Raw genomic sequence first — 15,538 nt, 5'->3', positions numbered from 1 at the left:
CATCCTCGGACATCAAGGGACAATTTAACATGGCCAATCCAACCAACCTGCACATATTTGGACCGTGGGAGGAAACCGGAGCACCTGGAGGAAACCCACACAGACACAGGGAGAATGTGCAAACTCCACACAGATAGTTACCCAAGTCTGGAATTAAACTGAACTGAACAGAGTGGAGCAGTGTGGGGCAGGTAGTTGGGAGAAGACTTTAGTTTTCTGGGTGGTTAGTGTAGTGAGGGGCCTGTTTTCCCATATGGGTTCCTGGCGCTGTGAGGCAGCAGTGCTAACCACTGTGCTATTCGGAAAGACACCACACACATCGAGAGACTTTGTCAGGGACATCAGGGGGTGAAGTCAGAGAGAGCACATAAACGTCCAAGCAACCCATTTACTGAACACTTCAAGCACTACTTGTCCCGCGTCTGGCAAAGTCTACAGCTCAAACATTGGATTGATCAGTCAGCTCAGAACTCATTGAACCGGAGTGGAAGCAGGTCATCCTCAATCCTGAGGGACTGTCTAAAAAGAGGGAAGTGGATGCAGTCCAATGCTACTTGTATTCGACAGTATTCCAAAACATTGAAATGTATTACTATTTGACAGTTTAATAAATCTTCAAAGTCTATGCATGTAAAAAAATCAAAAGAAAACAAACTGTAGCTGTTATTGACTAGATGAATTTTAATCAAAACAATTGTTGGAATGTGAGCAAGCAAAACAGATCAATACAATTTTTTAAAATGTTCTGAAAATGTCGAAGTCTACCTTGAGAGTTACACTATTCATCACAGAGGATTGAGTTTAAAGTGGCGATGGTAAGAAGTTCACAAATGTTTTGTGTGATCCTTTACTATGTTCATATCCAGGTACATTGTGTGTGGTTGACTGGCTGCATTCCTCACTTTTCGTGAATTGATAGATACGAGATAAAAAATGCTTCCCAAATTATACTCACATTTCCTTATACACAACAACAGCAAAGGATGGAAAATGTAGCCTTTGTATTATCATCCCTTTCAGATGCTATGAATTTCTCATTATCATAATTGTAAAACATAAATCTAAGATCATTTGAAAATTGCTACACATTTACAGCATGCTTTAATGGCATCATGAACATTAACACAGGCTCTTCAATATTGAATGACTGTTTCCATTGAATCTAAAACTGGGTACTAATCAAAACAATTAAATCAGGATTAGCAAAGAAAGTAGATTAGGTGCCTCTCACTGCAACATGTGAGAGTCACATCCTGGTAGGGTACAATTACATTGCCAAAAGCTTGCAAGAATTTCTGCTTTGAAGATATATTAGATATATCATTGACTGATACTGTAGAAATCTGGTCTTGTCAAAGCGTCAAATATTGTTTGATGAAATGTAGTCGTAACTTAACAGCAATTTCATTTTCATGCACATTTCAGGGAAAAGCATCCACTGGTCTAATCTTCTGAATTCTCCATTTTCTTGAAGTTCCTTGAATTCTCAGCTGAAAATCATACAACATGACAATAATATATTGGTCCCAGGAGACTGTCACAGCTAACCAAAACAATTATTTGTAACCGCTTGTGTCAGCATGCGTGGATAATGTCCAATTGCTATTTGTTGTCTGAAGAATACTAAAACATAAAAATGCATTAACTATTTGACACATTAGTTTAAGAAACCTTTAAAGTCCATGCAAGTAAAATGATCAAAAAGGAAACATACTGTTCTCGACTAGATGAAGTACTTTCTGAGAATAGCAGCTTCTGATGCCATCTCCTCCTCTGTCCTCCACTGGTGTGATTCTTCAGATGTCTCTTGATCATGCTTCTGAAGCTTTATTAGTTCCATGTGTGGGATGAACGATAAATATATGAAAGGAAGAAATTATATTAATCACCATGCATATATATCTTACTAAAGTGAAAGAAGTTTAACATTCTCTTGACTGTGTCTAGGAAATTTAGAAGTGAGGGGCGGCGCGGTAGCACGGTGGTTAGTACTGCTGCTTCACAGCTCCAGGGACCCGGGTTCGATTCCAGGCTTGGGTCACTGTCTGTGTGGAGTTTGCACATTCTCCTCGTGTCTGCGTGGGTTTCCTCCGGGTGCTCCGGTTTCCTCCCACAGTCCAAAGATGTGCGGGTTAGGTTGATTGGCCATGCTAAAATTGCTCCTTAGAGTCCTGAGATGTGTAGGTTAGAGGGATTAGTGGGTAAAATATGTAGGGATATGGGGATAGGGCCTGGGTGGGATTGTGGTCGGTGCAGACTCGATGGGCCGAAGGGCCTCTTTCTGCACTGTAGGGTATCTATCCATCTATCATGAGTTGGAGAGAGACATCTTCTGCAGTTTCACTGATTTGAGAGCCATGAACAGGGTCCTTTGTTTTTTTATTTTAATTTTGCTAATTCCTTATACATTTCTCAATTTACATAATCCCAGGGAACTGAGGTGTGCAAGGTGAGAAATTCATGTGGATTGACTTTATGAATCACAGTTTCTTAATCAGAGTACTTTTGATGCATTTACATGAAGTTATTTCATTTAGATTACATGAAATCAACACTCATTTGTGGGGTCCCTGCATTAGCACGGCTAAATTCGGCTTTCTTATTGCAGAAGCAGAATGATAGACCTGTAGAAAACTGGGTTGGCGATGATATTAATGGACTGAGGGACTGAGACACGACAAAACAATGCACGAATGCCCGCACCAAGTGATCCAAACCAAACAAGTGCCAAAGTTAAAATTGACGTTTGCAAAAACTGAGTCCAACTTCTGAGCTTCCCATGCTTCTGTTGAAGTGCATAAACCACATGGGGAATTAATCCAGCTTCTCACAACAACATCTTACATCTGTATAGAAGCTTGACATCATCCAGGACGGGGGGCCCCATCCACCACCTTCAACATTCACTCCGACACTGGTGAACAGTGGCAGCAGTGTGTACCACCTACAAGATCCACTGCAGCAACTCATCAAGTCTCCTTCAGAAGCATCTTCCAAAACCACAACCTCTACATAATAGAAGGACAAGGACACAGTCATATGGAAATACCATACTACTGCCTGCAAGTTTCCATCCAAATCCAAATCACACACCATCCTGACTTGAAAGTATTTTGCTGTTACTTCACTCTCACTGGGTCAAAAACCTGGAATTCCCTCCCAAATAGCACTGTGAATGTCCCTACATCAGATGGACTGCAGCATTTCAAGAAAGTGCCCCACCACCTTCTCAAGCGCAATCAGGGATGGACAACAAATCCTGACCTTGCCAGTGATGCTTCTATCCCAAGAATGAGTACAGAAATGTGAAATGTCAGGTCAGATCGCTGAGCATTAAACGAAAAAAGCTGAGCAGTTCATAGAGAAGATAAAGGCTGAACACAGTAAATCATTCTGAAGAGTTTAAAATATATGATTTTTCATTTTTACAGAGCATTTAAAAAATATTATATTGAGATACTCCCAAGACCGGACAGATTTAATATACGACCTACATGATCATATTGCGCTATTTGGTTAGGTTAGGGGCAGAGATTCGACTTTTGCTACGATAGAGTTCTCCACTCATACAAGATAAATTACTAAGTAATTCAGGTACAGCAGCAATGTGTTGCACCAGTGTTTTGTAAGCAAACAGCTCTGGCGTCCTGCATTTTCAGAAAATTATTTTCCTCTGACCTGTCCACAGAACCTGGGAGATTATTTTCTTGTATTTTGCACCAATAACAACAGAAAACATCAATCCCCGTGTACTATGGATGTAAAAACACAAAAAGATTAAAGAAGAAAAAGCCATTCATGCCATTAAAACCATTCCTCACAAACTGTGTATGATCTTCCCTTTCATAAACCGTCTACTTTGTTTAAATCCCCCCCGAGGAGGGTGAGAAACTACAGCTGAAACTTCAAAGATGAAGGGTTGGGAAATTTCTTCTGAGCCCCTTGAAGCAAAGTAGTAAAATACCAGGGTATCAGTGTATCGCCACAGTACACTGTGATGTTCAACCCTGGCCAGTTCTGCTTTACTGATGGTGTCTCCATGGTCCCCGCAGCAAAGGAATCATCATGTTCCAGAGATATGATCATCATTTATGTTGACATTTATCCGTATGAAATTTAATCATGTTCTCAACCAGATAAATATCTAACTTGATATCTAGAGATCACAAACCCATTACTCTTCATTACCAATAGCTCCGTTACCGTTAGTTAATGTAACAGTACAAACCTGGTCATTTTATCAGATAATAAGGATTCTTCTATTTCAGAATTGTTTTAAAAAATTATTCACGGAGGTGATTGGGGGGGAGAAGTTATGCAATTGGATGCTATGCTTCAAAACAATTGATTGTCCACAGGTTTTTTAAAAATTACAGATTCAAGCCACTTATCTGAAATGTCTTTTTGTCAGGCAGCCACTTACTGAAGATAAGTATTTAAGCCAAGTTAGTTTGTGGGAAACTTGTGTCTACTATAAAATTATTCAATAAGGGTCAATGTCCTCATCCCAGGCTCATTTACGATGAGCTCTCATTCACATTAAGAAGCAGAATAGATGCATTCTTTAAAACAGCCAAGGTGAGTGAAATAGTGGGGTTCATTGATAGACCAACGAGTGAATTATTAAATGGGAAAGAAGTGAGAGAGGCAGCTCTCCAACTCGCTAGGATCATAGAGAGAAAAGGACAATGGCCACATCAGCTGATGGTTAGTCAGCTTGAGCATTGAAAAGGCATCATGTAATGAGGGGAAAACCCGTTCATCCTCAACCACAATCGGAAGGCACATCATGAAAAATCTGACAAGCCTGCTATAGTAGAAATAGTAATGCACATTAATTATGTTTCTTATACTTGACACGACTTGTGTCGTTTGTTGAGTTGAGATGAAATGTGATTGCATCTATTAAAAACTGTATATTCACTTGTCCCATTGAGGAATCTAGGCCAGCTTTAGAAAAGTGAAGGAAATGCACAGGAAGCTATGCAAAAAGCACAATACTTAATTTATACCAGATGAGGATCAGATTGTTACCACGCTAGCGAAAGACATCATATAATTACACAATACTCAATACTGGACCCTCCAGTACATAAGATATTTAAACTGTTTATGGATGCGATCAGTGCAGTTGCAAACAAGGGAATATATCAGGCAGATCCAAATCTTGTAAGAGGAACTTCTATGTATATATTGTAAAAACAATGGTAGCCAGTTAGTGGGTGAATCACAGTCAAACCCTGGACTCTCCCTGGCTTTATTTGGATATATGTATACAGACCCTGACCCTAAACTAATTTATTCATTCATTATGTCATGCCCAATGAAGGCATGTCCTATTCATAACTTTAAACATGGACTGCATTCAGTAAGGAAACTGCCCTATTCCAAGAACTGGCCAGTCTACACAGAACTCCAGATGCAAGACATGAGCAGCAAGACAAAGTAGTAGGCCCATGTCTTTTAAAACTCTGGGGAAAGTTACATCTTAAAGTCTCCCAGACATCCCTTTTAAAAGTCTGTCAGTACAGAAACTTGACCGCCCGGTAAAGAAACCACAAGTTTCACCTTGTGACCTGCTGGACATCCATCTGTTCAAAGGAATCCTGAAATATACCTCCAGCTATTTGAATCCGTCAAAACTACCCCTTCATAAATGCAAACACCTTCTTCAGGGCCTACTTCTTCCTAAGACAAGCAAAAAGGTGACAGTGCATTCTTATTAATTGCAATATCTTCTTGAACTGTATCTTTCTTGTGTGTGTGTGTGCCTATGAGTGAGTGAGTAATGGAGCATTTAGACTTTTGAGGTCAATGTGTGATTATGGGCCCGATTTTACCATTTTCATAGAACATAGAACATAGAACATTACAGCGCAGAACAGGCCCTTCGGCCCACGATGTTGCACCGACCAGTTAAAAAAAAAAAAACTGTGACCCTCCAACCTAAACCAATTTCTTTTCGTCCATGAACCTATCTACGGATCTCTTAAACGCCCCCAAACTAGGCGCATTTACTACTGATGCTGGCAGGGCATTCCAATCCCTCACCACCCTCTGGGTAAAGAACCTACCCCTGACATCGGTTCTATAACTACCCCCCCTCAATTTAAAGCCATGCCCCCTCGTGCTGGATTTCTCCATCAGAGGAAAAAGGCTATCACTATCCACCCTATCTAAACCTCTAATCATCTTATATGTTTCAATAAGATCCCCTCTTAGCCGCCGCCTTTCCAGCGAAAACAATCCCAAATCCCTCAGCCTCTCCTCATAGGATCTCCCCTCCATACCAGGCAACATCCTGGTAAACCTCCTCTGCACCCTCTCCAAAGCCTCCACATCCTTCCTGTAATGTGGGGACCAGAACTGCACACAGTACTCCAAGTGCGGCCGCACCAGAGTTGTGTACAGTTGCAACATAACGCTACGACTCCTAAATTCAATCCCCCTACCAATAAACGCCAAGACACCATATGCCTTCTTAACAACCTTATCTACTTGATTCCCAACTTTCAGGGATCTATGCACACATACACCTAGATCCCTCTGCTCCTCCACACTATTCAAAGTCCTCCCGTTAGCCCTATACTCAACACATCTGTTATTCCTACCAAAGTGAATTACCTCACACTTCTCCGCATTAAACTCCATCCGCCACCTCTCGGCCCAACTTTGCAACCTGTCTAAGTCTTCCTGCAAACTACGACACCCTTCCTCACTGTCTACCACACCACCGACTTTGGTGTCATCAGCAAATTTGCTAATCCACCCAACTATACCCTCATCCAGATCATTAATAAATATTACAAACAGCAGTGGCCCCAAAACAGATCCCTGAGGTACACCACTTGTAACCGCACTCCATGATGAATATTTACTATCAACCACCACCCTCTGTTTCCTATCCGCTAGCCAATTCCTGATCCAATTTCCTAGATCACCCCCAATCCCATACATCTGCATTTTCTGCAGAAGCCTACCATGGTGAACCTTATCAAACGCCTTACTAAAATCCATATATACCACGTCCACTGCCCTGCCCCCATCCACCTCCTTGGTCACTTTCTCAAAAAACTCAATAAGGTTAGTAAGGCACGACCTACCTGCCACAAAACCATGCTGACTATCACCTATCAATTCATTACTCTCCAAATAACTATAAATCCTATCCCTTATAATTTTTTCCAACATCTTGCCGACAACAGAAGTGAGACTCACCGGTCTATAATTCCCGGGGAAGTCTCTGTTCCCCTTCTTAAACAATGGGACAACATTCGCTAACCTCCAATCTTCTGGTACTATACCAGAGGCCAACGACGACCTGAAGATCAGAGCCAGAGGCTCTGCAATCACTTCTCTTGCCTCCCAGAGAATCCTTGGATAAATCCCATCCGGACCAGGGGATTTATCTATTTTCAGACCCTCCAGAATATCCTGCACATCCTCCTTATCAACTGTAATACTGTCTATTCTACTCCCTTGCAACCCAGTGTCCTCCTCAGCTATATTCATGTCCCCTTGCGTGAACACCGAAGAGAAATATTGGTTCAATGCTTCACCAATCTCCTCCGGTTCCACACATAACTTCCCTCTGCCATCTATAACTGGCCCTAAACTTGCCCTAACCAACCTTCTGTTCTTGACATACCTATAGAACGCCTTAGGATTCTCTTTAACCCTATCCGCCAAAGTCTTCTCATGTCCCCTTTTAGCCCTTCTAAGCTCGCTCTTCAACTCCCTCTTAGCCAATCTAAAGCTTTCTAGTGCACTACCCGAGTGCTCACGTCTCATCCGAACATAAGCCTCCTTTTTCTTTTTAACCAACAAAGAAACTTTTTTGGTGCACCACGGTTCCCTAGCCCTACCAATTCCTCCTTGCCTGACAGGGACATACCTATCACAGACTCGCAGTAGCTGCTCCTTGAAAAAACTCCACATGTCGGACGTTCCCAGTCCCTGTAATCTCCTAGTCCAACCTATGTTTCCTAATTCTCTCCTAATAGCCTCATAATTACCCTTCCCCCAGCTAAAACCACTGGCCCGAGGTTCATGCCTATCCCTTTCCATCACTAAGGTGAACGTAACCGAATTGTGGTCACTATCACCAAAATGCACACCAACTTCCAAGTCTAGCACCTGGTCTGGCTCATTTCCCAGCACCAGATCCAATATATTTTCGGGCGCAGAAACTTGGTAAAGTCGGGCGTGAGGCCATTAACACGATCCGCGCCTGTGTCCATGCGGATGCTCACTTTACCAAGGCCCAAAAATGTCCGCGATCTGAATCGCGCCCGAAACGGCGTTTGCATGCATTTAAATTGAATTAATGGGCTGCCTGCCCAACTTTACCAGCATTTCCTCACGCGTCCAGATTCAGCGCGAAACAGACATGTTTTGGAGGCCCGATCATTCTCTGATGGGGGGTGGGGGGGGTGGGGTGGCGAGAGGCCAGATGGATCTCTGGTGGGGGGCAGGATAGGGGGACCGCTGCCACTCTGTGGGTGATCGGTCTGGGTAGCAGGGGGGAGGTGGGTGGATAAGGGGGACAGTTATGTTGTGGGGGTGGGGCAAAATCTGTGGGGACGTCACTCCCACTTTTCGCTCCTGGGCTGCTTTATCTGCTTTTTGCGGGCCGGGAGCGATGTGACAAGGGCGCATTTTTCAAGTTTTTTTTCACTGCGCATGCGCAGTTCAAAGCTCCGATCAGACCAGTTGAGTTTTAGGCATGATAAGCCCCGCCCACGGCGCAATTCAGACCCACGATTTGTTTTCGAAGCTGAGTGCATATGGGGGCGCTTGAGAACAGATTTCCAAGTTGGATCTGAATTGCGCCCAGATTCAGCACTTAGAATGAAAATGGTAAAATCGGGCCCGTGTGTCTTTAGTTAAATCCACAAAAGCTTGCTGCTGGATATTTAAAAATGACCACACACTCAGGGGTTGGAAAACATACCTTTCTTTCCAAAACACACTGATTACAGACAGTAAGGGAAAGCGTACAAGGGTTTCAGTTCTCTCCTGTCCTCGCCTGCAATAACTGATTATCTGGTATTCTAGATCATAATATTATAAGACATGTACTGTCATGTATGGTAATGATGGCTGAGAATTCATAACCATCTGCCATCATACACCAATTATTATTTATGAAATTCACAGGGAAATGAGTGAGGCATACTCTGCATTATATTTATTGTATATCTATAATATTTTACAAAATCCACAATCTTTTTATTAAATAATGTATTCAGATTTCCTGCTTCTAAAGGAAAACAGTGACTCTGAGACTCTTTGTTGCACTTTGATATAAACAACAGGTTGCTTATAGACCATGGGGTGGGATTTTCCAGCCGTGCGGCCCTGGACTAGAAATTCCCACCTGAGGTCAATGGACCTATAAATGGTCTGCCAAGTTTTCCGAACTTCCTGCTATGATTCCCAAGGCAGGTGGGGACCAGAAAATTTACCCCATATGTTTTAAGAAAAAGAAGACATTCAGGTAAAAGTTGGATGCAGACCAGTCAGAGTCTTGGGTTGTATGAATTTGTTAGCAGGCATGGTGTGAAACTGATTCAAACATTCAAACTTAGTATTAACTTCATAATCAGAGCCACCTTTACAAATCATTCTTCTCAACCCTCTTCAGAACATTACAGCAAATGGTTGTCAGTGTTTATCGGTCAGTATGGTTCTTTCCGCAGGAACACATTTTCTCCAAGATGTTCCATTCTCAAACCGGCATGCCAGCACTCTCCTGAAAACTGCAGCACTGAATCCATTTAGCTTTTGGATCCAGCCTAAAGCAACTGAGAAGCAAACAGATTCAGCAATGTACCTGTCTATAATTTAAGGCATGCAGCAGTTTCAAGAGGGATTGCTGCTCGAGTGGCCAAATGATGAAACAAATGCGATTGCCAAAGATCAGCCATGTCAATCTGTCGTCATGGGAGCAACAAAGTGCCCTGTTTTTTTTCAGAGTAGGTTGTAGCAATTTAATTGGATCAAGTGCGCTGGAGCAGGGAACTGCCATTTCCTCAAAATAATCATCGAGTTACCAACAGAGTGGGTCAGCGTGTCCAGCAGAGGGCAATGGGACATGTCAATGCAAATAGCACTGTGCAGTGGCCTTGAATGAAGAATAGCATGAAGTTGAATGACCTCATCAGCCGTGTCAAAGTGGAAGACCCCATCACAATTTCATTCCTCCCCCACCCACACAGACTCCAAGAAGTTGAATAGCTTCCCAGTCAGTAATGTTCATTTTATTAGAACAGGAGTGCACCGCAAGGAGCTAGTATTGGGTGACCAGAAAGCGGGCCATTATGTGCGATGGTACACATTACTGCAGCTCCCTTTCTCACCAATACCACCTTTTCTGATGTGTTCAACTGCTGTTCTGGCTGATAAATCTTTACAGCTTCTGGACTTACATGATGCAAAATCCTGTATTCACAATCCCTGTGGGCAGCATTGTGACACAGGGTGGGGGCAGAAATTCATTATTTCGATTTTGGTGCACACAAATTGATGACTGTGTGCAAATTGGGGGCGGGTGGGGAGGTGGCTGACCTTTCAAAAATCATTGTTTTGCTACACTCCATTTTGGGTTTCAGCAGCCGGTAAGTAAATCCTGGGTTGGGGGAAGTGGGGGTGAGTGTGGCCAGCAGCCTTCTTATAGACAATTTCCTACAAAAAAGTCTCCAACTCTGAATCAGCTGTAGACTTCAGACAGTTCTGACTCACTTACCTGGATAGTTATCCAGAAAATGTCAGACCGAAAACCATAGACTAATTCCTGGGTAACTATACAACTGACTCCATCATCCCCTTCCCAAAAACACTCATACTGACCACACCAACTTCGCTCTCGACCCTCCTCAACACCCCAACTAACCCCCTCCCTCCCAAACACCCTTCCTGACCTCCAACCCCCACTGACTAACTGCCTGACTCCAGAGTACCCTCTTTGACCAACTGACTCCTCTGAATTCTGGGGCCCTCTTGATTGTAGGACTCCCCCAACCAGACCTGACTAACTCCCCAGACCACTCTAACTCTCTCCACAATGCCACCACTTAAACAGCTCCCTGACACCCCCGCAACATGACATGACTAGCCCCAGCATCTGACTATGCCCCTTGACCTCCCCAACTACTCGCCTGATGTGATTTGACCCCACCACCTGACTCCCTGTTCCCAACCTGACCTAGCTAGCCCTTAACCTGATAAACCCCCCAACCCAAATACCCCCATGACCGATCTACCCACTCACGCACCTGCCACCCAATCTGCTTCACACACGCGCTATTCAATCCCTCTACCCATTTACCAGTCTACCCAGATGCTGCCCGACCAACCTGCCACTCTACCCACCTGCCACCACACCACCCTATCCACCTCCCACTCTACCCAGCTGCCACCCTACCCACCAGTCATCCTACCCTCTTACCTGACCCATCCTATGCCACTCGCCACTTACCTTCTCTCCATAACTTTTCAAAAATCTTTGGGATATTTAAACTACTTACTAGTCGACGGCAGCTTATGCTGTTAAAATAGAGGTGTGGCTCATCTTCTCCTAAAGATCCAGTGTTATGAAGCAACCCCATTTCAGGGATTTCTGGCAAAACTGGGATTGGAAGTCCTGGCCAGAAATGCGGAACTCTGGGATGGTGCAGAAAAGTAGGAGCAGAGTGGAAATCTGACAGCGATTCAGACCAATGCCTCGATACTATTAAAACTTCATTCCTTAGCTATCAACTCTATCCCTCTCCCTGGCAACTGTTTGAATGTGGACAAGACTGTTTGCATCCTTGCTTCATATCTGACCACAGGATAAGTTTCTGACAACTGTGTCATCATAAGTTCGCCTATCTCCATGCACCCGCTTCTGCCCCAGCCTTAGCACATCTGGTGTGGAAATCCTCTAGGCTTAATGCACTCTATCAGCCTACCATGTGCCTTGTTGCCCATGTCCTAACTCAGACCAATTCCCAGCCATTCATTATCCCTGTGCTCTTTAACACTAGTTTCTGCTCTAGCAACACCTTGCTTTCAAAGCTCTCAGCCATGTTTCCAGATCGCTATGTGGTCTCACCCTCCTTATCTCTGCAACTCATCCAGCTCCACAACCCTCGGTGATATCTGCACTCATCTAATCCTGGCCACTTGAGCAGCCCTGATTATTTGTTCCACTATTTGGTGCCCTTGCCTCCAGTTACCTAAACCTTAATTTCCTCCCTAAATCTTTTGGTCTCTTTAATTGTTGTTGATTTGCTGCCCTATTCATTTTCATTCACTTAAACTGAAAAATTCAGGGCGTGTGAGCCCTGTCATCAGGCTCAAATGTGGATCATAAGCCTGCAGTGTGTGGAAAACAGTCACTCAGTATGGTTTTCCCTGGTATGACCAACTAATGGCTATAGGATGGCTGTGATAACCCCCACTAGGTCCATGGGGAATCACTGATGGATCTCCTAGTGGGGTATTGAATATGAGTTCCCTTGGTAACAGGCTCTGGCCTGTCCAGCTGAAATTCATTACCTGACCCTTTTATAAGGCAGGCCCAGGACTGGGCCTGCTGAACAGTAGCCCCAGGCAGGGATTACACCACTATGCTCCTTTCCAGTCGGGCTTCTGGAGTTATTACAGTGGCTTAATGATTATGTATATACTAAGGCTAGTTTTCCCTCTGGGATAACCTAGTCCACTCCTCCACTATACCCAACACCTTTCCCGTCACTCATGGCACCTTCCCATGCAATCACAGAAGGTGTAACACCTGCCCCTTTACCTCTTCTTTGCTCACCATCCCAGGTCCAAAACATTCACTCCAGGTTAAGCAGCGTTTCACTTGCGCCTCTTTCAATTCGGTGTATCGCATTCGCTGCTCCCAATGTGGTCTCCTCTATATCGGAGAGACCAAGTGTAGACTGGGTGATTGCTTTGCTGAGCACCTTCGGTCTGTGCACAATCAAGACCCTGACTTTCCGGTTGCTTGCTATTGTAACACACGATCCTGCTCCCATGCCCACATGTCTGTTCTTGGCCATACTGCAATGTTCCACTGAAGCTCAACGCAAACTGGAGGAACAGCATCTCATCTTCTGGTGAGGCACTTTATAGCCTTCCAGTCTCAACATCGAATTCAACAACTTCAGATGATTAGCTCTACCCCACCTCGACCTCTTTGTTTTCATTCTATTTTATTTAATGTTTTACTGTTTTCTACTTTTTATTTCTTTATTGTCTTTCTTCATTTTTCTTCCCCCCCCCCCCCCCCCACTCTTCCCCCTACTTTATTCCCCTTCCCTTACCTTTTCTCCCCTTTTCTAAATTTTACCTCTGACCCATCCATTCCCCCCACCCCTCCCCCAACATCTTCATCTGTCACAGCTTACCTTCTCATTTTAGCTTCTTTACCGTTTGGCCATTCACATCCTTTATTCTCTGTGGACTGCCATTAGCAGTCTTTTCCCCCTTGTTTCTTTGGCTATGACTCATCTTCCATTCCCTCACCCTGCAGTATAAATATCTCCCACTTTCTATGCCTTTTAGCTTTGACAAAGGGTCGTCTGGACCTGAAACATCAGCTCTTTTCTGTCCTTACAGATGCTGCCAGACCTGCTGAGATTTTCCAGCATTTTCCCTTTTTGGTTTCAGATTCCAGCATCCATAGTAATTTGCTTTTATTACAGTGGCATGTGGGCTTTCAGTGTTGTTGGACCAATAAGAAGCCTTCCAGCTTGAAAGCAACAACAGGATGTCATGGTGGTAATGAGGGAGACAACATTACATCCTTTCGTGATTCTGTTGTTTCTCTTGGTAATTTATTTAACTTTTTGCAAATATTAAATTAGAAAATGGCCTTTGAATCCCCCAGGCCACTGCGAACAGATTTAGAGTCATAGAGTCAGAGGTTTACAGCATGGAAACAGGCCCTTCAGCCCAACTTGTCCATGCAGTCCTTTTTTGTAAACCCTTAAGCTAATCCCAATTGTCCACATTTGGCCCATATCCCTCTATACCCATCTTACCCATGCACCTGTCTAAATGCTTTTCAAAGGACAAAATTGTACCCGCCTCTACTACTACCTCTGGCAGCTTGTTCCAGACACTCACCACCCCATGTGTGAAAGAATGGTCCCTCTGGACACTTTTGTATCTCTCCCCTCTCACCTTAAACCTATGCCCTCTAGTTTTAGACACCCCTATCTTTGGGAAAAGATATTGACTATCTTGCTGATCTATGCCCCTCATTATTTTATAGACCTCTATACGATCACCCCTCAGCCTTCTACGCTCCTGTGAAAAAAGTCCCAGTCTATCCAGCCTCTCCTTATAACTCAAACCATCAAGTCCCGGTAGCATCCTAGTCAATCTTTTCTGCATTCTTTCTAGTTTAATAATATCCTTTCTATAATAGGGTGACCAGAACTGTACACAGTATTCCAAGTGTGGCCTTACCAATGTCTTGTACAACTTCAACAAGACGTCCCAACTCCTGTATTCAATGTTCTGACCAATGATAGGAGAACCACTTTACAGTACGGCCTGCTATACCCAAACAAGCAGGGAGAGCCTCTCAGCCAATCTGGAGCACTGGCTCCCTGGTCTGCCTACAGGAAACTAAACCGCCCCTCACCATTTTCAGGAGCTTGGAGACTGATTATGAGCCTTAAGAAGCTGTTCAGTAGTTTAATTGACTATTCGCTACTCGCAGGCAAGTAGTTCTAGTGTCCTCATTCCCTGCCAGAGGTGGGATTGAGTTGGGGAACCAGCATACAGGCTGGCGGGGCTATTTTTACTGCCAGCTTGCGTCCGTTTCAAGCTTGTGGTGACTCAAAATCCTGCCCCTCAGGTTCAGATAGAATTATTTCACACATTAAGCAGAATGTAACATCTTATTAAGTTATCATTTAGATGAGAGGTTCTCAACCATTTTGCTTGTGAGGTTGCCCTTCAATGTTATAAAATTCCGTAGACCTCTCTAACACAGGAGAAGTATTTTTTCAGTGGAAAAAATAGTTATACTAGATATATTATTCTCGTTTTACATATTTAATGCAACTAGAGGATTGATTGCTTAATTCCTAATGCAGTACGAAGGGAATGCCACAATGAAAGAGATTGAAAAGTGGAGGTAAGAACTGAATGATGAACTTGTGATTTTTGCCAACAGGGTAACAAAGGTCCTAGTATGTAGCAGGACAGACTGGTGTTAGAAAATTAAGAGATGTTCCTTTTTCCAGACACTCAGTTTGGTAGATTTTAATGCAATGCTTTTTTGGGCCTGATTAACTTAAAATTGCAGGCAACTAGGGAGACAATCAAGAGATGAAGCGCTCGTGTTGGGGCTTCCAACAAAATCTTTCAGGAGTGCAGAAAATTGTAGAATGCTTGTAATATTTTAGAATTACATTTTCATAGATTCCCTACAGTGCAGAAGGAGGCCATTCGGCCCATCGAGCCGACCACAGTCCCACTCACTTCAGTGCTGGTGCAGAAGGTTAAATCTCACGGGATAAAAGATGAACTA

The 15,538-nt window shown here is 43.6% G+C and overlaps 1 protein-coding gene across 8 annotated transcripts in view; it reads right to left on the bottom strand.

Moving 5' to 3' along the window:
• Positions 1-586: 586 nt before the first annotated feature.
• Positions 587-15,538, bottom strand: part of fhit (fragile histidine triad diadenosine triphosphatase) — a 1,076,873-nt gene continuing 1,061,921 nt past the window's right edge. For 6 of the 8 annotated variants that reach the window (XM_078209531.1, XM_078209536.1, XM_078209537.1 and 3 more), the window contains 2 exons: positions 1,715-1,825; positions 659-1,490 (listed from right to left, as the gene is read on the bottom strand). In XM_078209531.1, coding sequence (XP_078065657.1) covers positions 1,724-1,825 — 102 coding nt within the window. In that variant the 3' untranslated portion in view covers positions 659-1,490; positions 1,715-1,723. Of the gene's footprint in view, positions 1,491-1,714; positions 1,826-15,538 lie in introns of all 8 variants that reach the window. The other 2 variants (XM_078209533.1, XM_078209534.1) reach the window with 2 other exon arrangements.

This window comes from Mustelus asterias, chromosome 3 (genome assembly GCF_964213995.1).
Source record: "Mustelus asterias chromosome 3, sMusAst1.hap1.1, whole genome shotgun sequence".
In the NCBI taxonomy this organism is placed as follows: domain Eukaryota; kingdom Metazoa; phylum Chordata; class Chondrichthyes; order Carcharhiniformes; family Triakidae; genus Mustelus; species Mustelus asterias.
Note: the sequence above shows the minus strand (reverse complement) of the source record. Positions and strands in the feature narration are given on the sequence as shown.